This window comes from Bos taurus, chromosome 27 (assembly GCF_002263795.3).
Source record: "Bos taurus isolate L1 Dominette 01449 registration number 42190680 breed Hereford chromosome 27, ARS-UCD2.0, whole genome shotgun sequence".
Taxonomy (NCBI): Eukaryota; Metazoa; Chordata; class Mammalia; order Artiodactyla; family Bovidae; genus Bos; species Bos taurus.
Window position 1 is genome coordinate 44,085,097 of NC_037354.1, and position 23,081 is coordinate 44,108,177.

Below are 23,081 nucleotides of genomic sequence, written 5' to 3' on the forward strand. Positions count from 1 at the left end.
CTATTGACATTTTCTTCCTCCAAGTTGCTTTAAATGAAGAATACTTCTAAAAGAGCACCAGCAGATTTGTGCTGAGACTCACTCTAAAGTCTCTGATTTATGTATTATAACCTATTTGCATTCACCAACTCCATTGCCAGATTGCAGAGCAAGCTATTAGGAGCTTCAGCCTCTCCTAATTCCAATATGCATTAAATCCAGACTGATACAGAACTGTGCAAGCAAAGACCATGGAGTATTTTAGTGTCACAGTGTAGAAATATCCACCACCATGGCTGACCAAAACACCTTTAAAACATATCAGGTGTTTTCTTCCCTAGGCTACCACCATTCTTTATCTTCAGTTTTTTTCCTTTCTCTTTGTATTTTCTTTTTTACATTCGTTTCCATTACGGCTTATCAATAATATCCTCGATTCTTACCTTAATAGATTTTTGTGAAAATGATTACGTTTAAAATGGTCCAGTAGGTAAGTTGGGTCTCAAAGAGATGAGTGCTTATGAAGCTGAACTTGCTCTACGGGTTTATTTTCTCTGCATAGCGTTTAAGTATTAATCAGTACACCGTTCAGGGATTTCTTTCGAACATGCTTTTTTTAATGTAAGATAAGGACTGCAATTCATTAGACCATTGGAGGAGCCAGAGGCTTTGCTAAGCTTTGCCTCTCTTGACTGTTCGTCTCAGATTTAACCGGAGTGCGTGTGTGTGCGTGAGTGTGTATTACACTCGTGACCCGAGTTGAATTATGCCATAATCTTGGTTATTTTTTAGGCTGGAATGTCTGTACCCTTTAGGGGTGAAGGACCATTTCAGCCTCGGTGCCCTTCTGGTGCCCGCTCAGGGAGACACAGCAAATGCGATCTGAAAGTGCCAGGTGACTTTATCAGCAGTTATTTTCCTGTACATTTCTCTATCAACCTAGCTCCGCAAATACTCAAGAAATAAAGGTAACTCTTCTCCCGCTGCTGGGGTTCTGTGATCTGATCACCTCTCCGTGGAGACCTCTATTACCCTAGCCGTGGCCCCTCGAGTCTTTAGGGTGAACGTCACCGCTCGCAGCCAACCCTGAAGCCCCCGCCGCGGGGGTGCAGGCGCGGGGCACGGTCCCTCCCCACGCGCGTTCAGCTCGGGAGGGGCGGCTGGCTGCGGCGAGGACGCTGCCTTTCCCGCGGGAGGGCGGGGCGCGCGGGGGTTGAATTTCGCGTGAGGGGCCGACCTCGCCCCCCCCGGCCCCCCTCGCCCGGTGGGGTCCCCCGCGCGCGCCTCCGCGGACCCGGGGCCCGTCCTCGCGCTCGGCGAGCCCCCCGCGCGCCCCCGGGGCTGCAGGCCGGTCCGGGCGTCGCGGGCGCGGGCCGGGGGCGGGGTGGGGGCGGCCGCCCGCCGCGCTCCGGGCCCTGATGTCACAGGCGCGGCGGGGACACCGCGAGGCGGAGCCGGCGGGCGGCGGGGATGGGCGGCGCGGGCGCTCGCTCCGGCCGCCGGGGACCGCGGGCCGCGGGGGAGGCGGCGGCCTGAGCGCCCAGGCCCCGCGCGCCGCCGGGGCTCCGGCCGGGCGCCGGGAGACGCAGCATGTATCTCGGTGAGTGCGCGCTCCCACGGCGCCCTTCTGGGGGGCGGGGGGCGGCGCGGGAAGCCCCGGGATCTGTCCCGGTGACCCCCTCGCCGCCGGCGGGCACTGGGGGAGCGCCTTCGTGCCGCGCGCGGGGCAGGGCGCGAGGCGTAGGGGAGTCGAAGTTGGACGAGAGGAGAGCCGGGCGTGGGGGGCCCCAACTTCACCCGCCGCGTGTGCGCGGGGCGGACGCCTCAGGAGGGGAGGGCGGGGGGCGGCGTGGGAAAGTCCGGGGCGAACTTGCTGGGGTGCCAGGCGAAGTTGGTCCCGCGGATGCTCCGGGAGCCCGGCCGTGCCCGCGGCTCAGAGGCGTGTCGGCGTGCCCCGGGTTCCGAGGAGGACGGGAGGACAGCCCTGGGTGCGCGCTGCCCGAGCCGCTCACAACAGCCTTTCTCCCCATTCCCGGTTTTCCACCGACCTCCGGCGCCTGGCACGGAATGCATAGTGTTTTAAACCTCTGGAGGGCTCGGAGCCGTTAAATGTGTGTGCAGTTGAGTTGCGTGCCGCGCTGGAAACCTCCCGCAGGTCTCCCCGGAGCCGCCTGCCTTTCGGGAAAGCATGTTCAGGCTGACTTAGAGCCGGGCTCGCCGGGGAGCGATGTCAGTGTGCTGGGAGCTGAGCGTTTGCACCGGAACGCGGCGCCTGACGGCCGCGGGGACGGCGGAGCCCTGCCCTGAACTGCAAGCCCAGGATTAGACGGACACCCTGTCCTCCTCCCGGAGCTATGCTTTCCTTCTGTAAGTGCCATCCCGCGTCAGCACTGAAGGGTATCTCTCCGATATTAACAGATCTGTGAGAGCCGCTAAGGGGCTGGAGAGGGAGTATTCCAAGGTGCGGATGCTCCGGGTGATTGGTTGACTTGCTTGAAATAATAAAGCTAGGGTCATTTTTCAGTTAAAGAGGCATTTGGATCAACTTGCGTTGGGGCAGTGTTGGTTTCTTGGGTGTTTATTTCGGTGTGTACTTATGTTGTTTGCTTGAGCCTTTGAAACATTTGCCAAAGTATGCAAAAGCTGACCGCTCTTTTAATTGTCTTGATCGCAGTTTTGATTTCCCTATAATTTGTGTCATATTAGAAAAGACGGCTTAAAAATAACTAACAATGGTTTGAAGGAAAGGCTCGTTGCATAGCCAGATTCAAGCAGAATCCAGAGTTAATGCTCCAGGCTGTGATAGTAATAGAGGTGGTAAGCGTCTTGATTGGCAGTTCATAAAATAGCAAGTGTTCACCATGAATTTGTTTTTGATACCTGCAAAAGCTTGTAAAGACAACCTGTCTTTTGAATAAAATAACATTGTATCACCGGTAATGGTATTTAAGGGATGGAAAGGAAGATTATAATGTTAAAGTTTTCAGCCTCTGGCAGCAACGCCTGAGGTGATGGTGGTAAGGATGTAGCGTTAACCGGAGCAGTAGTGTGGTCTCCAAGAAGTGGTCCAAAGGCCATCTGCGCTGTACTGGATTGGTGAAGTGCATATTGTTAAGTGCATGATCATCCAGCCGTCTTGTAAAGCAGGGTGATTCACAGGGCAATTAGTTTCACTGTGCAATGCAAGTTTATAATAGCTCACCCTGAAATGTGATGTCCTGCTTGAGATGAAATTGTATTCTTTTAAAGGCAAGGCTAAGGTTGTTCTCTGTGTCATGAGCACGGTTTGGGCTTACCATAATCCCCGCATGAGATATGTTTTTCTATTCTTGGAGAAAATCCTGTGGATTTAGGAATGCTGTTTCTTTCAGGTTCTGCCGTGCACCCCCTCTCTCAAGGAACTTGGGGAGCAGCCCTGTCTGTCGTGACATGTGTGGTCCATTATCTCAGGCCAGAATTGACAGTGCAAGCCAGGCGTGTTAAGATTCAACAGCATTTTAATGTTGCACTTCCTGAAGAGTATGAATACATGCATGCAGGCACACACGTGTATTTACGTGTACACAGCTGTTTCAGGGCATTTTTTCAAAACAGTGCTTTCACTTTGCTGTTTGGCTGCTCGTGACTGTCTTCACATTTCAACTGCCAAGTGTTTATCAAGTCTCGGAGGACGGGGACAAAGGGAAAGCAGGGCGCATTCTCCGGCCTTCCTGGTGATTTGTGGGAGTGAGGTCGAGGTGTCAGAAGTCTTTTCTTGTGTCCCCAGCAGGGAGTGACCAAGAGCAGAGTGATGCTGAAACACCTGGGGAACTGATACGCAGGCAGGCAGATGTAAACCATCTGATCATCAGTGGTGCTCCCCTGCCACCACCTTTCAGATACAATGGAGGACTCATTGCTGGACACACTGGCCCACCCTCTGCCCCTCTGGAGACCCCCTTGTCCTTAGGGGGTGGACACCCGGACCCTGTCTTTCTCAGTCAGAATCAGCTGCGTGCGTGCATGTTGGTGGAATCTGTACTATTTCCAGTTCTCCAGAATAGCTCATGTTTTGAGTGTGTCTCAGACTCACGGGACTAATGGATTTTTTTACTGACTTCAGCCTCACTCTTATCTCCTATTGAAATTTTAGTGCTGTGTTTTCAATAATTGTGCGTTTGCACTCACCGAGCTGTGATTTAAGAGTTTGCTCTTCAGTCACTGTGGATACTTTTGTTACTTATTCTATCGATCTTGCATTCATTACTTGGAGTTAAGAATCAAGTTCACCCATAAGAAAGGAGGGAGGAAAAATCCCAGTCAGCCAGTGGGTTGGGATTTACTGTAAAAGCAGGAGAAAAATCAGGAAGACTTCTAGAGAAGTTACCCTCCTCACCCCCAGGAATATTTGACATACTTAAAAGTGATGTGTGCCTAGGATGAAGAGCCATTAATATCCGGTCCAGAAATAGGGAATTCCCTGGCGTCCAGTGGTCAGGCACTTTGCCTGAGGAGGGCCATGGGTTCAATCTCCAGTCAGGGAACTGAGATCCCACAATCTGTATGGACAGATTAAAAAATGTTAGAATTGCGATCCTCAGTTTGCAAATGAGACCTAGCAACAGTGAATTAATTAAAATAATAATAATAATAACTGATCCAGGAATAAAAGCCAGTAGCTGAGAGGCTCCCCCAGACGAGGGCAGAGGTTGGGGGTGTTGTGAGTTCCGCAGGTCCGCCCTGTGCCAACAGGTGACAGTGAGGTCGGGGCGGCGACGGGAAGGGCAGGTGCGTCTGCAGGAGGCGGAGGCCGTCCGCCAGCCCCATGGCTCCAGGTCTGACTCATCATCGCCCCTTTTCCATCCTCCCTGAGCTCTTCTCTGGGGCCGTAGTGATGAGCGGCCACCCGTCGTGTCCCAGGGCTTTGCCATCCGCAGAGAAAGTGGGAGACTTCTGACACCGAGGAGACTCCATGTGGCCGGAGGTCACCCAGACGGAGACCCCAGGGAGGTCACTGCCAGGCAGGGCCGGAGGCTTACTCCCTGAGGGACCTGCCGGGAAAACAAGAAAGGATGCACCTTCAATAAGTGAGCAGAACTCAGAGGCGAACAGTAGAGCTCACTGTGAATGCTGCTATTGATGGCATAGTCATTAAACCCAGAGAAAAAGGGCGAGCAAAATTTAGAAAGTGCGAACCAGCCATTCACGTTCAGCAGAGGTGTTAATTATGGATCAGCTGTCTCCCTTCAAATGCTTTAGAAACACAAGAAAAAGACCTGAGTGGTGTGCCTCTCATAATAAGGAATACTTGATGGAGGAAGCTTTCGATATAACAGCTAGGAAAAAAAAATCTCACAGGAAAATTCTAGACCAGGAGCCTGTTTCCCCGCCTATGATAGACACCTTCGTACGCAGTCATAGGAAGGACGCTGTGTTTCCCCTGGGATGTTTAGGACATTCTCTAGTCAGCATTTACACTTTCGCTTGTGGTTGGGCCATCAAGTTTCACCTCCAGAGCAGTGTGTTAGAAAAACAGTTAAGCAGCAAGGTTATGAGGAATGAGATGAGCAGAAAACAGCAGGCAGAAGAGAAAAGCCTTCCTCTTTCTGTGCGTTTTCAGTGGAAACATTTAACTCATCCCAATTAGTTTGTGCTGAATGATCTGTTTCGGGGATTAGGTCCACCTGAGTTGCTCAAACACACTGGACAGGTTTCTATTTTCCTAGGCTTCCAGGGGAGAGGATAATTCAGGAGGGAATTCATGAATCCAGGTTACCCTTTTTAAAGTTTGAAGTCATTACCACTGTGTGTTATTACAAATGCTTCTAAATGACACGCAATCAATTACTACATAACAGGGGTGGAGAATGTGGCAGGCGAATAGTAACTCCCCTGAGAGTTGAGCTACTTCTTTTCCAGAGTCATATGACTTTCTCATTTCCAGGAACCAAATTTCAAGTATGATCAGGATGTCAGTAACATGGATTCTTTATTATGACCTTTACATTGTGAGCTAAAGTTTGTTTTTTTTTTAGGACCTTCTTAATGGCTGTAATTATATGGAGATGAGATGGGTTTATTTAAGGGATGTGTTCCAAATTCATGAGATAATGATGACTCGCAAAGTCACCCTTTTGTGGGTGGCACGATTGTTCCAAGAAACAAATGAAAAATTTAAATTAGTGGTTTCTGACTTCTATTGCAATGTATTTGGTCACAGCTGCTTTTGACTGAAACTTCCCATGATACCACCAGATGAGTTGGCTAGTGTGTGTGTGTGTGTTTGGGGGGGTGGTGGTGGTGGTGAGTGTGTGTATGTGTGTGCGTGACTATGTGTGTGTGTGGTGTGGGTGTGTGTGTGGTGTGTGGGTGTGTGTGGTGTGTGTGTGTGAGATGTGTGTGTAGTGTGTGTGTGTGATGTATGTGTGTGCAGTGTGTGTGTATGTGGGGTGTGTGTGTGTAACACTGGAGCATCAAATAGTGCCTTGTTATATAAATACCCCGGCATTTATTTCTCATTCACATCTTTTGTAGATTTCTAAAGCTTTTCACATCCTTTGCAAGGCAAAACTTTAAGAATTGATTTAACAAGATGGATATGAAACTATATTTTGAGCACAGCTGCCTTTCAAGTTTATCAACCATTATATACCTTAGAGGTTTTTAAAGTCAAGTCACAAGGATAATTTTTGTGGCCTCTCCTGGTTAAGAAAGAGTGATGCTTGTATAAGCAGAAAACTATTTTGACTTTGACCTTGAGAAAGAGCTGTTTCGATTTGTGTTACACTATGAGAAACGTCGAAAAACAACAGAGGTCATAGTCACTGCCCTTTCTCTGTGTGTCTCTCTTTAAAGAAGTCATTACATATCATTTCCCATAAAGATTAGTTTTGCAACAGAATTTCACACATGATTGGTGGCATTAAGAGAAAATACAGCGTATAGGTGACTGGAAATATCAAAGCTTAAAGTGGTTGAGATCATGTTTGAACCAAATTGCTAGAGTTGAAAATAGGAAGACGCTTTGCTCTGTTGCAGCGTCAAAATTCTTATAAAGCAGCTGGAAGTCAGCCTCCTTTGAGTGTGAACTCCAGGCTTGCACAGCCTTTAAAACTGAAGGCTTTTCCATGAAACCCTCTGGATTCTGACACCTGGAACGCACATGAAGCTGCATCAGAGTGCTGAATGGCAGGCACTGAGCTTCTTCTTCTTAACCTTTAAGTTTCTTTTTCTCTTTTGCCCAGTTGCAATAATCCTGTTTCTGTAAGTTGGGAGGAAGGAGGCAAGTTACCTAGTCAAGGTCACAGGGGAACCAGCAGCAGCAGTCTGGGCTCCAGCGATGCTGTCCGACCCGAGCACCAGGGTGCTGGAGGGAGGTGGGGACCGCGGCCAGGCCAGGCTCAGGCCTTGGGATTGCAAGATGGACCGGGCCTTGGAGACCAGAGAGGGAGGGAGTCCACTGCTTCAGCAGATCCAGAAGGCCGATGTTCCCTAGCGGAGCTGGTGTCTATGTGTTGACAAGAGAAACACACCTCTCTGATTCTGAAATGGTAGCTGCTTTTTTTTCGATATGTCAAAGCCAGGACTCGTCCTTAGAAATTGGATCTTTAAATAAATGTATGGAATTCCGCAACCTATTTTCTTTTGGTTTGCTTCTTTCTTCATGGGACTCTGCAGTGTAAAAAGGAGAGGGACAGAGCTACAGAATATTGAGGCTAATGTTCTAATATGTTGGAAGAACACGTGAAATCCTCAGATGAGATGATAGAATGGTTCTATTGTCAGTCTACCTGGTCACAGCATCAGTTCTCAGCTGCATCTGTCTCCTAGGTGGCATCTCCAGAGGATGCCAACATCTGCTTGCCCCAGATGTTGGCATCCTCTGGCCTTGGGGCTGGGATAGGCAAGGAACATCCTTATGCATAGGTAACCAGAAGTGCCCAGGGGGGCCACCAGTTTTGAAAATTGCCATTTGTTAAGGCTGGGCAAAGTGGAGATCATCCGCCTGCTGTCTGCAAGGCTTTCATAAAATTGTTCTTCACACTTAAAGCCTTTTCCGTACTGGTGCATTTTGCTGATGAAGGAGCCCACCTGTGGCAGAGTGCTCTGAGGACAGCAACGCGAGAGTGAACGTGAACGTGCTTTAATAAACAGGATCCTTGTAGAGAAACTTGCATTTTTTAACGTGCATCTACCTTATGCTTTTTTATCCTCAGAATAACCCATTGCAGGAGGTAGACAAAATAAAATTATTCCTATTTTTAGATGAGGAATCTGAGCCTCAGATGGCTGCAACAACTTTCTCAAGGGCACATGTGTCAGGGCCAAGACGCCGATTCATGGCTCTGGAGCCGATTTCAGTGTCCTTTTCTCTTTACAGCAGAGCATGGAGCCATATTTTTATGAATGGAAGACTATTTATAATAATGCTAGAGTGAATGTTCCAGCCAATTACTAAGGATATGAATACAAATGACTGAGGCCTAAGATATATTTGTGTTTTGACTTTGTGGAATCACAATAACAGAAATCTGGATTTAATTCACACTTTTATTTATTCTGCTTTTTTTTTTTTTATATCAAATAATCAGAAAAAATCAATTGAGAGGCATGAATTGACTTCTGGCAAGACCCAGACTTTCTACTGCTACAGTGATTCCAAAGTGTGGTTGGATATTGAGGCTTGTATTCATTATGTGTTAAACATACCTGCTGTGTCACAATGTAACTCAGTGCTTGCAGAAATGACACAAGTCATTTGTGCTACACACTTTGATATTTACAACATTATTTCCAGTGTTTGTTCAAGATAAGAGTCCCAGCCTGGTCATTTCCCACAACTGATAAAGAAGCAAAAATGACCCTGTTAGAATTTCAGCTGTCCCATTTATACTGGCTCTGTGTTCTTGGGCAAGTCACCTCACATTTTGGTATCCAGTTTGTTACTTTGTGTGTGTGTGTATGTATGTGAACAGAGAATAATGCTAATATGTTTCCTACAGTTCTATTTTGAGGGCTAAAATATACAGCCATATAAAAGTGCCAAGCCCCAGAAGTCTGCAGTGATTGGTTGTCAGTAACATTTGACTCTTTCTTGCTTTTTCCCTCTATGTCCACCTCCCTGTACAAATGTATGAAACTTGAAAAAAAACTGATGAAATCTTTTAGGGTCAAACCAGAAAACAGGACCCATGCCAGCTAGTGCGCCAAGAAGGACTTTAGTGCTGATCCTTTGTTCTGTGGGTGAAGCAGCTGAGAAGCCCTTCCAGGAGGCAGGAGTCGCCCAGGGCTTAGTGACAGTGGGAAATGGGGGCTGTGAGATGGGGAGAGAGGAGAGGGGTCCTGGAGGCCAGCAAAACAGGGGCTGTGAGATGGAGAGAGGGGAAAGGGGCCTGGAGGCCAGGACCCTGGGCTCCTGCTCGGGGCTGGAATCCTGGCGGGCCAGAGTGAGACCCTGGGGATAGGGGATTCAGCCTCAGGCACAGAGGGGGCAGGTCCTGACCCCTCCTCTGAGCCCCCTCTGGAGCACTGCCTCCACCTCCCGCTGGGGGCTCAGAAGGCAAAGCCTCTGCCTGCAAAGTGGGAGACCAGCTTCCAACCCTGGTTGGGAAGATCCCCTGGAGAAGGACATGGGAGCCCACTCCAGGATTCTTGCCTGGAGGACTCCATGGACAGAGGAGCCTGGCGGGCTGCAGTCCATTGGGTCGCGCAGAGTCGGACACGACTGAGCGCCCCCACTTCCTCTTCTCTCTTTTCTCATCAGTGGAATCCAGAGGCCAGCAGGCAAGGCCGCCTGGGCAGTGTGTCCTGCACAGTCTGCATCTGGGTGATCCTGGGAGAGCGTGAGACGGGTCTCAGAGCAGACTGGCCAGGGACCCGGAGGGAGAAGCGAGTAGCTCTTTATTTGTTTGTTTTACTTGCACAGGCGTGTAGTTGCTGTACAATGCTGTGTTCATTTCTGTTGTTCGGCAAGGTGAACCAGCTGTGTGTATACAAGTATCCCCTCTCTTTTGGGGTTTCCTTCCCATCTAGGTCAGTACAGAGCACTGAGTCGAGCTCTATATGGTATACAGTAGGTGCCTGTTATCTATTTTATGAAAAAGTGAAAGTGTTAGTCACTCAGTGGTGTCCAGCTCTTTGCGCCTGTGGACTCTATGCTGCTGCTGCTGCTAAGTCGCTTCAGTCATGTCCAACTCTGTGCGACCCCATAGACAGAAGCCCACCAGGCTCCCCCGTCCCTGGGATTCTCCAGGCAAGAACACTGGAGTGGGTTGCCATTTCCTTCTCCAATGCATGAAAGTGAAAAGTGAAAGGGAAGTCGCTCAGTCGTGTCTGACTCTTAGTGACCCCATGGACTATAGCCTACCAGGCTCCTCCATCCATGGGATTTTCCAGGCAAGAGTACTGGAGTGGGGTGCCATTGCCTTCTCCACGTGGACTCTATACATAGTATCAATAGGGCCTGTACGTCAGTCCCCGTCTCCCTGTTCCTCCCCAGTCCCTCCCTCTTTCCCCCTTGACCTCTATACTTTTCTTCTCTGCATCTGTGTCTCCACTTCTCTTGTCTCTGCAAAGATATTTCAGACATCAGTGTGATGTTCCTCGGGGGAGCTGCAGGTAGGAGGGAAGGGAATATAGGTGGAGGGCATTCAGCAGCTCCTCACCAATCCTCTGCATTCAGGTTCCTCCTCTGTCACTTTTGGCTACTGCAGCATCGGACAGACTAGTGGATCTCTCTCTGCCTCAATTTTCCCCTCTATACAGTGGGTTAAAGGCTCCATCTGACAGAGAGATCCCGTCCGAGGTTGAAATAAACTTCATAATCTGCAAAGCACCATATGAATGGGCCCTGGCATGACGGTGCAAAAGACAGATGGATCACAAAGACAAGAGTGGGGGCTGCCCTGGTGGCTCAGTGGTAACGAATCTGCCGGTGACCCCTGACCCCAGAAGATCCCGCGTGCTGTGAAGCAGCTAAGCCCTGTGCCACAGCCGGGGACCCACAACCACTGAGGCCGCGGGCTACGGCTGCTGAAGGTCCTGCTCTGCAACGAGAAGCCCACGCAACAGGGAAGACCCAGCACAGCCAGAAATAAATAGATAAAGAAAATTAGAGGAAGACAAGAGTGGAGTTTGAAGAAATAACAGTTTGGAAATACATGCTGAGTGATGCCGGTTAGCATCCCCTCGGAGTATCTGGGGTCACCGAGAAAGGGAGCAGGTGGTCACCCCTCAGGCAGCCGCTGATCCTCTGGAGCTGAGATTCCACCCAGGCCACTGCTGATCTGATGTAACAAAGGGAAATGTTAGGAGCAGAGGCAGGAGAGAGATGAGCAGGCCAGGAAATCTCTATTAGGGCTCCATGCCCCGTGTCCCTTCCTGCCCGAGACTCTAATGGGGACGGACACATTGAAAGCTGAGGGAGTTTATTAATAGTTGCTTGGGACGCAAAGAGGGATTTGGTATCGATTTTTTTTCCTATCCTTCCCTGTGTTGCTTGACTTTTAAACACGGCTTTCTTTGGCTGACTGGCTGTGCTATTAGAACAAAAAAAAGCAAGGCCCAGAATTCTCCCCTCTTAGATGGGTCTGTTAGCAATGCTCTCAAAGCTGGGTCCCGAAGCCTCGCAACCCTTTATAGCGTTCGGTGCCCTTATGTGGTCACGTGAAGGTGACTGGCAGGGAGTGTGGCCCCGTGATGCCCAGCCCAGCGGGCATGTGTCACCACACGTGTTTCTGTTCGCAGCCCCAGGAAGCGCGGGCTGTGTCTCACATCTGTGGGGGTTCTTGGGAGCCATGTCCTAAGGAAGCTCTATCAGTTAAATGGTGCGTTAGAAGTACATGGCTTAAAATGTGTTCTTTTTCCTTGAAACAAACAAAAAAATGTTGCATAAGATCCTGAAACTAACCTTCTGGCAAATTAGTTCTTTTTTGGCACTGTCGCCAGGTTTCCCTAACTTTAAAATGCTTCATGGGACTTCCCTGACGGTCCAGTGGTTAGGACTCCCCACTCCCAGCATGGGAGACACAGGTTTGATCCCTGGTAGGGCTTCCCCTGTGGCTCAGGGGTAAAGAATCTGCCTGCAATGCAGGAGATGCAGGAGACAAGAGTTTGATCCCTGGGACGGGAAGATCCCCTGGAGAAGGAAATGCCAACCCACTTCTGTACCCTTGCCTGGAGAATCCCAGGGGCAGAAGAGCCTGGCAGACTACAATGCATGGCATCACAAAGAGTTGGACACGACTGAAGCGACTGAGCACAGGGAAACCAAGCTTCTGCATGCTGCATGCGTGGCCTGGCCCCAAAAACGAAAAGTAAATGCTTAATAAGGGAGCCGCTGGTGGCCTGGTGGTTAGCATTCTGGGTTTTCACCACCATAGCCCAGGTTCAATCCCTGGTTGGGGAACTGAGATTTCATAAGCTGTGCGGTGCAGCCAAAATAAATAACAACATAAAATAAAGTATAATAAAATGCTTAATAAGTAAGAACATTACCGTGAGAATCCCAAGCAGTGGACTCTGTGGGACTCTTGGTGTCCTCGGGGAATTCCTCAGCCCCTGTTCATGGCGAGCAGTGCCCCAGCTGGCCGAGGAGGGAACATCTAGAAGCGTGGATGCATGCTTTGGTGCCAGACGCTGGCGTGAGTTACTTCATTGGCACCTCACCACCGTCCTCAGAGGCCGCCTGGGGGTCTGGGTACTGGCTGCACCGAGGAGTCCCCTGGGGACTCTGGAATGATGCTCCAGTCATGGCCCTGTGGCTGTCCGATGACGTCTGCTTCTCTGGGGCGGGCCCAGCACCTGCCTTTCTTTTGGAACGCCCCAGTTGATTCTGAAGGATAGCCAGATTGAGAGCCACTGAGACGGGTGGTTCACAGACTGCCCTCTGCACCCCAGGAGTGCCCAGCCGGCTGGGTCACCCTGGCATAGGGGTCAGGACCCCACGCCAGGTCAGTCGGAGTCCAGAGCCTGTGTTCTCCACCCTCAACAGGCTGCTTTCATGGAAGGAAGTCTGCCTGTGGCCTGAGGTCTGGACCCAACTGTGAGCGGCTTTGTGCTTCCCCCTGCTTTCTAGGTTGTTCCCTAGGGATGAACCCTCCCTTTCCTGCCCTTGGGGCCCCTTGTAGAGCTGGCACCCCAGAGAGCTCCATGCTGTGCTCCTTGAGTCAGGGTCACAGACCTATGGTTCTGGAAAGGATTCTAGAAGCTGCTTCTCAAAATGTAATGTTCATACGAACCTCCCAAGGATCCTATTAGAAAACAGGTTTCAATTCCATAGGTCTGGGGTGACCCAGAATCCTGTCTTTCAGCGAGCTCCCAGGAGATGTCAGCCCGGAGTGTGTCACTGACCACGCTCTCCGTAGAAGTCTTCACTGATCATCCAGCTGAGGTATGGCTTCCTGCTGATGTGAAAAATCAGGCCTGCATCCTTAATCTAAGTTCTCTGTTTCTACTGCACCAGATACCGAAGGGTCCTTGGTTAGAGCTCCATACAGGGGGACCAAGCACCCTACTTTTGCCTGAAACAAAAGAGCGGGGGGGTCCTCAGGGTGTGGGCCTTTCAGCAGTGCCGAAATGAAGGGTGACAAAAGAGCGGGGGGTCCTCAGGGTGTGGGCCTTTCAGCAGTGCCGAAATGAAGGGCATCTCACGCAGGCCGGGATGACTTGTTCCCCGTGGTCCCAGTAGCTCAGGGTTGAGTCCTAGCTCAAGTTCAGATCCGAGCTTCAGCGTGCAAGACCAAGCTCCTCCCAGAGAACTTGAGCAAGTGACCTGCTTTCTCGGAGCCTCCACCTCCCTGTCTGTGAAACAAGAACAATAAATGAAACTGCCTGCAACAACGGTCAGAGAAGGCGATGGCACCCCACCCCAGTACTCTTGCCTGGAAAATCCCATGGATGGAGGAGCCTGCTAGGCTATACAGTCCATGGGGCTGCTGAGAGTCGGATACGACTGAGCGACTTCACTTTCACTTTTCACTTTCATGCATTGGAGAAGGAAATGGCAACCCACTCCAGTGTTCTTGCCTGGAGAATCTCAGGGATGGGGGAGCCTGCTGGGCTTCCGTCTATGGGGTAGCACAGAGTCGGACACGACTGAAGCTACTTAGCGGCAACAACGGTGAGGATGGGATGAGCTGGTGTCCACAGAGCCTGCTGCCCAGTGTCCCTTCCACTGACCGCTGAGCTGACTCCCCACTCCCATCCATCACTGGGAAGAAGAAGCACCCCAAAGACCAGGTGTGTGGGGCCATGGATCACCTGTACTGCACCAGCTGTCCACAGAGAGGGCAGCCTATGGATTACCTTCTGCCCTCAAATACGATGGGCAGGCTGGTGAAGTCATTCTTCATTCCGCCTGCAGTCTGCCTACCCTGAATATGGATCCTAACGATCTTTGTTTGTTGTTTAGGGGACAAAAGGCCTGGCTGAGGCTTGGCCACCTCGGGACATGGTGAACGGGCCCCCTGAGCAACAATGTCCCCGTTGACCTTGTTTATCCATTAGTGTTGCTCTGAGCCTCGTAACAGCTTACAAGGGCAGCTGCGGCTAATGAGTGTTCCTTCATCTCCTGACCCATCCCGCTCGTAACAATCAATAGTCTTAAAACAACAGGCTCACAGACCACTGAAGTGCCCGCGTCGGCTGGCTGGCCTTGGGTGGAAGCTGCAAGCCGTGCCCTCCCTTACCTGGGAAAGCCAGTTCGCTCGCCTGTCAGGTGCCATCTGTTTCTCCGAGTGCTTAGCCTGCCAACTGTGTGACGATTGTGTGCGAAGCAGAGCGCGCTTTGTTTTCCTATGATGTGTGGCAAGTAGGTCTGCTCCAGGCAGCAAATCATTCCCCGGTAGGGGTTATCTGGCCTGGACTGCAGCCGACTGGCATTTCAGACAAGAAAACAAATGAGCAACAAAGCAGAAGCTACTCCTGCTTCCTCGAGCCTAAAATACAATCGTAGGGAAGTCTCAATACAGTTGCAGTTTCACTGGCGAGCGCAAAATTGGGAGATTTTATCTCCGGGCTCATCTCTGCTTGCTGTGGTCACAGCGTCTTCCATTCTGGCACGTGCCCTTTGATAGATGGAGTCAAAGTCTCCATTTTGTAGACAGGAGGAAAGAGGCTGTGTGCTTTGGTAAATGCACGCATCTGGCTAGTGCCCTTCTCCACCCACAGCTCACAAGCCAAGCCTTGACTCAGTGGCGTGAATTTGGAAGAATGGCCGCAGCCTCAGCTTCCAGATCAGTAAATTGAGAACGTGGTAACTCATCAGGCAGCCTTCTAACTACTAAAAATAGCCGAGGTGTATTAGTGCAGGGTGCCTGCCAACCGCTGTGCCTGGGGCTCACCCACTCCTCCTGATGCCTGCTTGGAAGGGCGATCAGTGAGCCTGGCTTGCAGATGAGGAAATCAAGTACAGAGAGGTGAGCAGGGAGGCCGCCATGAGTGGGCAGGCTGGGCAGACCCCAGAGGCCCAGCGGCCTGGCCACACCGGTGTGACCTTGGGAAAGCTTGGCCTCTGAAAGCCAGATCCCCGAACACAGTCTCATGCTGCAGGGGAAAACAGGTCACCAGCAGACGCACGGCCCAACCCAGCGGCAGAGCGCACCTCAGCTTGAGGGCCAAGCCACCCCCGGGGGTGGGGCCTGAGGCTGAGAGCAGAGGAATATTCTGGCTCCTTCCAGAAAGTCTGCACAAGGGTCGGGGATAGGAAGCCTTTTTCATGGAGCGTGCACTGCTGCAAACCAGAGCTCACAGTAGCACACGGGGGCCGGCTCTGGATGCCTGACCCAACCACCCCCTTCCAGGTGGAGCAGCATGTCTGTGCTCCCCGGCTCCTCCCTAAGTCCACATAAAGCACCCGATGCAGGCCAGGCTTTCTTATTGGAGATTAATCAGAACTTTTGGGGGCTTTTTATAGAGCACCAGGAACTGAGGGAGGCCATGGCATCTTTCTATACCCGCGATAGAATATTTTCAATTTTTGAAAAGCTAATGCATGCACCATTTTTGAAATACAACGTTGTAAAAGGATTTCAAATAGCGAAAGCGAAATCTCCTCCCCCCACCCTGGTTCGCTTTAGTTTATCTGGGAGACTGACTTCTCCAGAAGGGGAGGGTGGATGAAGCTGGCCCAGTTATAAGATAAAAGCATCCCAGGGGTGGCCATTGCAGCATGGTTGCTGTAGGTAACAGTGCTGTATTGGGTATTTAAGAGTTTGAGGAGAAGTACATCTTAAAAGCGCTCATCAGAAGGAAAAACTTGCAACCATGAGGGGTGATAGATTTTAACTGGACTTATTGTAGCGATCATTTCTCAGTGTATACACACATCAGATCATTATATTGTATGTCTTCAACTTACGCTACATGTCAATGATATCTGAATAACACTGGAAAAATAAGCTCTGTGGAAGGGTATATGTATACACCCCCTTTTATTTTTACATGGAGTGGAAGCCTACCATATCCCTGTTTTGCATGTTGCTTTATTTAGCATACATTGATCTTTCTATTTTTTAAATTTTATGGCTAAATGATATCCTAATGTAGGAACATACTGTGATTAATTTTACTGGCCCTTTTAAAAGAAAAGTAAATTCTTTTCAATATTTCTCTAATAAAAACAACGAATATCGTTGTGCATACATTGTCCATTGTGTGCATGTTCACATACATCCATAGAATAAGTTTATAAAAGTGGAATTTAGCGGGTAAGGCATATTTAATTCTCACAGGCATTGCCAGAGTATCCCATGGAAATTTCTTATTGACCGATTTCTACATATATTTCTCTTACAAAGGAGGGAATAGCTGCTTCCAAACTGGTGAACTGTTGATGTGAAAATGGTCTTGACACCTTCTCAGAGCATGAATTCTCAAAGTGGAGCAAAATGAGTGACTTCCTGCGTTCCCTCTTTGCCTCTCCTCCCCAGTCTGTTTCTCCACTTAACTCCGTTGTGCTAATTCTATATGGATATGATTTCAATACTGAAGAAAGCAGTGGTGCCATAAAGTCAAAAGAAGCCCTGTGCTTTCAGAACGAGGGTGTCTGCAATGGAAAGAATGGGTCGTCTAGTGAAGCGGTGCCATCCCACCTCAAAACTAGAATGTTGATCCTCGAAAGAGCTCTGAATCAGTTAGATCTAAATTCAACTTCTGTTGGAAGCTTCATTTTCTTTGGAGCCCGTGAACCTTCAGAGGCAAAAGCACATTTGCATAATTCCATATTTCAGGGTTTTTTTCCTTGTACATATTCCTAACTCTCATGTTCTTCTTCATATTTTTCAGCATCACAATTTAGAAAGCATTAGACCTAGAAATAGTCTGGACTGTCTATTGCATGTCTGTGATAAAAATGCCATGTTTATTGAAGCCCCCAAATCTCTAAGCAGTGATGATGATCATCATTTATTGAACCCTTGAGCTGTTTACAAACATCAGTTCATTTATTCCCTAGAGCAATGATGCTGTTTTAGTGAATGAGATATCATTCTATGCCATTCTCTCTACTTTACAAAAGAAGAAAGGTTCCCTTAAAGTTTCAGTTTCTTGTCCAAGATTGAATAGATTGAAAATACAGGCATGGGATTTGAATCCAGGCCCTGTGATGGGATGTCTCGGGTGCTGAGTGTTGCCCCCACCGTTTGGTATGTTCTGCCCAGCACGGGACTCCTGGGGCACTTCTGTAGAACCCTGACAGACGGGGGCATTTCTGTAAAATGGAGGTTCTCACTTTCCCGGTCTGTTCTGTGGGAGGGTCTTAGGAACAATCACAGCCACCCCTGATGAAGTGTAATCAGTACCAGGAGCTGTTCCTGTATGAAGGGCTCTGAGGAGGGGGTGGACCAGCCGTCTCTTCTTCTTCTGTTGGAGAGATGGTCTCCTCTGTTACCTGCTGGCTCTTTGAGCCATCATAGCAGTTAAGTAAAGGAAATCAGTAAATCACTGCACGTTATTATATGCTAATTGGGAGTACTGGGTAGAACTCACTCTCAAGTGTCCTGATTATACTTCCCTCTGTTGCTTGAGGTTCTCTCTCATCCTAGAAATGACGCAAGCCCTGAGGAATATGTATTAGCAGAGTCTCCTAGTCTGGATAGCATCTTCTATCTCATCTCACCCCAACATCCTTATCCTGAGAGATGGAAAATGGGAACTTAGTGGGTTTCATTGTGTGGCCCAAACAGAGTCAGTAGCGAGTGGGGAAGCTGGGCTGCCTAGAGTCCAGGTAACTCCTTCCTTGGACCAACTGACCCTCCCTCCTCAGTGTTGGGGAAGGAGATGGTGGCCCACTTCAGTGTTCCCGCCTGGAGAATCCACGGACAGAGGAGCCTGGTGGGCTACAGACCAGGGGGTCGCAAAGAGTCAGACACGACTGAGCCACCGGACACGCGACTCAGGGTGTGAGGGGTGGTTGTTCTTCTTCATAAGTGCTCTCCTTGCTTTACGGATGGAGGGACTGACGGCATCCCCTGACTGATGTTACCCAGGGTGAAGGCAGGCTCTCTCTGCTTCCCAGGCGGGGCTCCCCTGCCGCCCCATGCTGGGGTTTCTAGGTGGGGGATCATCTGCCCATCTCGGCCTCTAAAGGAGCTCAGAGGCCCAGCTCAGCCCTGCGGGTCTCTGCTCCCACCGTGGCTGTGGGGTTACAGGGTGGCTCTCCCAGAGCCTTAAGTTCCCAGGAGCCAAGGCAGACCGCCTCCCACGCCGTGCGCTGCGGGGGCAGCTTCCTCTGTGGAGCCGAGCGCTCCTGTGCCCGCGGGCCTGGCCTGGCTCTCTGCTTCCAGCTCTGCCCGCTCTGCAGACCCGACAGCCCCAGCACACACACAGTAACACACACTCACACCACACAGACACAGACACACACACTCACACCACACACGCACACAGAGACACACACCACACACACACAGGCACAGACACACACACTCACACACAGACCCACTCACACACACCACAAACACACTCACATACCCACACACACCACACACACAGACACAGACATGCACACCACACACACTACACACACAGACACACATACACACTCACACACACTCATACACAGACACACACACACACCACACAGACACAGGCATACACACACATAGACATACACTCATACACACACACACACCACACACCGCACACAGAGACACACACACACACCACACACACACAGGCACAGACACACACACTCACACACAGACCCACTCACACACACACCACACAGACACAGACATACACACGCTCATACACACTACACACACAGATACACAGACACACACACACACCACACAGACACAGACATACACACACACACCACACACTGCTCACAGAGACACACAGACACACACACCACACACACAGGCACAGACACACACTCACACAGACCCACTCACACACACCACACCACACACACACACCAACACTCACACCCCTCTGCTAGGGCAAGGCTTAGCTGCAGACTCAGTTGCCCCCAGCACAGACACACACGGATGCCCGCTGTAATTCTTGTTTCCTCCTTCAAAGCTCCAGAACTTGGTCCCCAGGTGGTCAGGACAGCCCTGGCTCTGCCCGGGTTTACCCTGCCGTTTCACTTTTACCAGAGTCCCCTCCTCCCACCCCAGGTCCGGCCCTGCAGAACCACTCCTCGTTTCTAGCCCTTCTGAGACTTTGCCCCAAGTTGTCCTTTTTGCCTGACTCGGTTGTTTTTGCCTCTGCGTCTCTGAAACCTTAAGTATCCGTTTTTTCACTCATTGTTTTCTTTAAACCGTCCTGTAACTGCTCTGTGTATTCATAGAAACATCACCGTACTAATTCTTCATGAGAGTCTGCTGTCAATGTGCCTCCTTTTCTGAAAGACCATCTAATTCTTCATAAAAGGAGTAAGCATGCTGTTTCTGAATTTCTAGGTATGGTATTTCCCAAGCTCATCTGAGCAACACCTGGAGAACTGGAAAAGGTCTGTGTCTTCTGTTTCCCAGTCTGGATTTCCTGAGTCGGACAAGCAGGGAAAGAGACCATGGATGTATTTTCAACTTTGCCCCAATTTAATATCATGAAATTGTTGGCTCTCTGCAGAAAAACCCAGAAAGGTAACACAGTAGTGCATAAACTACTAATAGGATTTAACTGTGAACTACACAGAATGAGGCAATTTTTTGGAAAGAAGATACATAAGCAAACACTTCTGGAAATTATGAAAAAGATTGTTCTGACAGGAGAGACTTATCCTAAATCATATCATCAACCCATAAAAATTAAATAATTTGGTTTTCAATAATAGGTATATTATAAATAAAATACAGATTAGAACTTTTAGAAGTAAACCTTAATATTTATGTATAAGGAAGTGCCAGTTATGATAAAAATGATATTAAAATTCATTGTAGAAAGCAGGAACTATTAAATCAGTGGGTTGGGTCGCACTGAATTTACATTTAGACAAATAAAACAGATGCCTATTCTACTTTTTACACCAAAATAAATTATAGTTTGAGCAAAGATTCAAACATAGAAGGTAAAGCCATAAATTTATGGAAGGAAGCCTGGGTGAATAAATTTATACTCCTAATGGAAATGGCCTTTGTAATCAGGACACAAACCCATACTATAAAGGAGAGAAAGGATAAATCTAACTGCATCAAATTTTAACTTGTGTTTGGGGAAAATAATTCAAGAATAAGTGAAAAAAAAATGACACATTTGGAAAATAGTATTTAAACATCACTGTCAAAAAAAAAAAAAAAATAAATAAACATCACTGTCAGGTAAATGGCCAATTTCTTTAGTTACTAAACAGAGCTTGTAAGAATTAATAAGAAAAGACAAACAACTAAAGAAAAATGAAGAATATGGGCAGATACTTTACAAATAAAATATATTGCCAGTGAGAATATAAAATTGTACTCATTTTCAAGCATCATAACAAACAGAAATAATGGGATATAGATAGTCATTACTTGGGAGATGAGTAAATTTTTAAAAGTCGGGTATGACAAAAACCACTCACACACAGTTTTGTGCAAAGGAAGTCGTCTTTTCTGAACTCTGTACATGATGCTCCAATAGTACTTCTATATGCTTATCTTTTTATATCAAATACTCTTACCCTAACAAGCATACAAGCTTATTACTAGCAGCATACTGCATATTCCCCAGAGCTCTCTCTCCATATGACTCAGGAGGTTTAATGCAGGGTGGATTTTTAAAGCTCACACTGGAAACAGTGAAAGTGAACATCAGTGCAGGATCTGCTGTTGGTCTCCATTGGCACAGATCATTAGCAGTCGCTGGCTTTGGGCAGCACTTACGCTTCTTAAGTCACCTTGTGCAGCTAGAATGTTCCATGGGCCAGGGAATAGATTGCTTGCTGCTCTGTGCCCAGGAATCGGAGGTGCGTCATGGCTGGACGTGAGTGATTGGCTCACTTTGCTTTTCTCATCGAGGGTCGTCTGTCTTTGTCCTATGAGCCACTTTTTCAGTTCTCTTGTCCTGTTCCTCTGCACTGACAGACATATTGCAAGAACTGTATTATTTTTTATTAATTTTCTTGGACTATAGTTGCTTTACATTGTTATGTTAGCCTCTGCTGCGTAGCAAATTGAATCAGCTGTATGTATACCTATATTCCTTCTTTTTTGGATTGAGTAGAGTTCCCTGGGCTATACAGTAGGTTCTCATTGTTTATTAGTTTTTCTATTTTATACATAGTATCGATACTGTATATGTGTCAATCTCAGTCTCCCAATTCACCCCACCCCTCTCCCCGCTTGGTATCCGTATGTGTGTTTCTTCTCTACTATTTCTGCTTTGCAAATACAATCATCTATACCATTTTTCTGAGCGCTGAAGAACTGATGCTTTTGAACTGTGGGGTTGGAGAAGACTCTTGAGAGTCCCATGGACAGCACAGAGATCCAACCAGTCCATCCTAAAGGAAATCCGTCCTGACTATTCACTGGAAGGACTGATGCTAAAGCTGAAACTCCGGTACTTTGGCCACCTGATGCAAAGAGCTGACTCATTTGAAAAGACCCTGATGCTGGCAAAGACTGAAGGCAGGAGGAGAAGGGGACAACAGAGGATGAGATGGTTGGATGGCATCACCGACTAAACAGACATGAATCTAAGCATCTCCAGGAGATAGTGGAGGACAGCCGAGCCTGGAGTGCTGCAGTCTGTGGTGTCGCCAAGAGTCAGACATGACTTGGCGACTGCACAACAACATACCGTTTTTTCTGGATTCCACAGATACGCGTTAATATACGATATTTGTTTTTCTCTTTCTGAGAACTGTGTCCATTTAAAAGGATTGTGAGGCTCATGTCACAGCTCCCCAGAGACACTCTGCTCAGCCAGAGCCGGGGCGTGCTGCCCTTTGCCATCTGTCCGGCGGCCATCCCTCCCCACAGGAGGATGCTGCGTGGCCGGAACCCTCCGTTTCCAGGCCTCTGAAGTGGAGCTGGCCCTGGTGGAGGACAGTAACCCAGGTCCGGTTACCACGCTGCCTCTTGTGCCTGCTGACAGAGTGGCTCTGGCCAGACCTTCCCGTGTGCATCTCAGCTTCCTTTCAGCGTGCTTCTTAATGAGATGTGAGCATGGCTTCCCAGGTGTCTCAGTGGTAAAGAATTGCCTGCCGAGCAGGAGAGGCGGGTTGGGTCCCTGGGTCTGGAAGGTCCCCCAAAGGAAGAAAGGGCAACCCGCTCCAGTATTCCTGCCTGAGAAGTCCTATGGACAGAGGAGCCTGGCGGGCTGCAGTTTGCGGGGTCAAAAAAGGGTCGGATAGGACTTGGTGACTAAAGAACAACCCAACTGCACACAGCGAAGTCCTCTTAGTTGACGGCAGCTTTAGAGAGTCGGGAATCAGGCGGACGCCCAGCGAGGCAAGAGTCAGCGAGTGGGCGGAGCATCCTGCCTCCCGGGCCCACACAAACCCTGCTGCAACCGCGCTGCTCGGGATCTGCTGAGACTCACCTGCGGATTCACTCCAGACTGAGTAGGAGGCTACTTCCTTTCTGCCACCAGGAGACGTGGGGCTCGATTTGTTCTTAGCCCCCTTACCTGGTGCCCCGAAGATCCGGGCCCTTGCAGAGGTCGTGGTTACCTTCACCGATCAGGCTCCTGAA

At 49.2% G+C, this 23,081-nt stretch overlaps 1 protein-coding gene across 4 annotated transcripts in view; it reads left to right on the forward strand.

Annotated features, from left to right (window-relative positions):
* Positions 1–23,081, forward strand: part of ZNF385D (zinc finger protein 385D) — a 986,289-nt gene that overhangs the window by 634,657 nt on the left and 328,551 nt on the right. The window contains exon 1 of one of the 4 annotated variants that reach the window (XM_024986356.2): positions 1,475–1,579. The exons of 1 other annotated variant lie outside the window; for it this stretch is intronic. In XM_024986356.2, coding sequence (XP_024842124.1) covers positions 1,570–1,579 — 10 coding nt within the window. In that variant the 5' untranslated portion in view covers positions 1,475–1,569. Of the gene's footprint in view, positions 1–1,474; positions 1,580–1,924; positions 2,347–19,926; positions 20,049–23,081 lie in introns of those variants that run through there. 2 more of the 4 variants (XM_024986355.2, XM_059882394.1) reach the window with 2 other exon arrangements.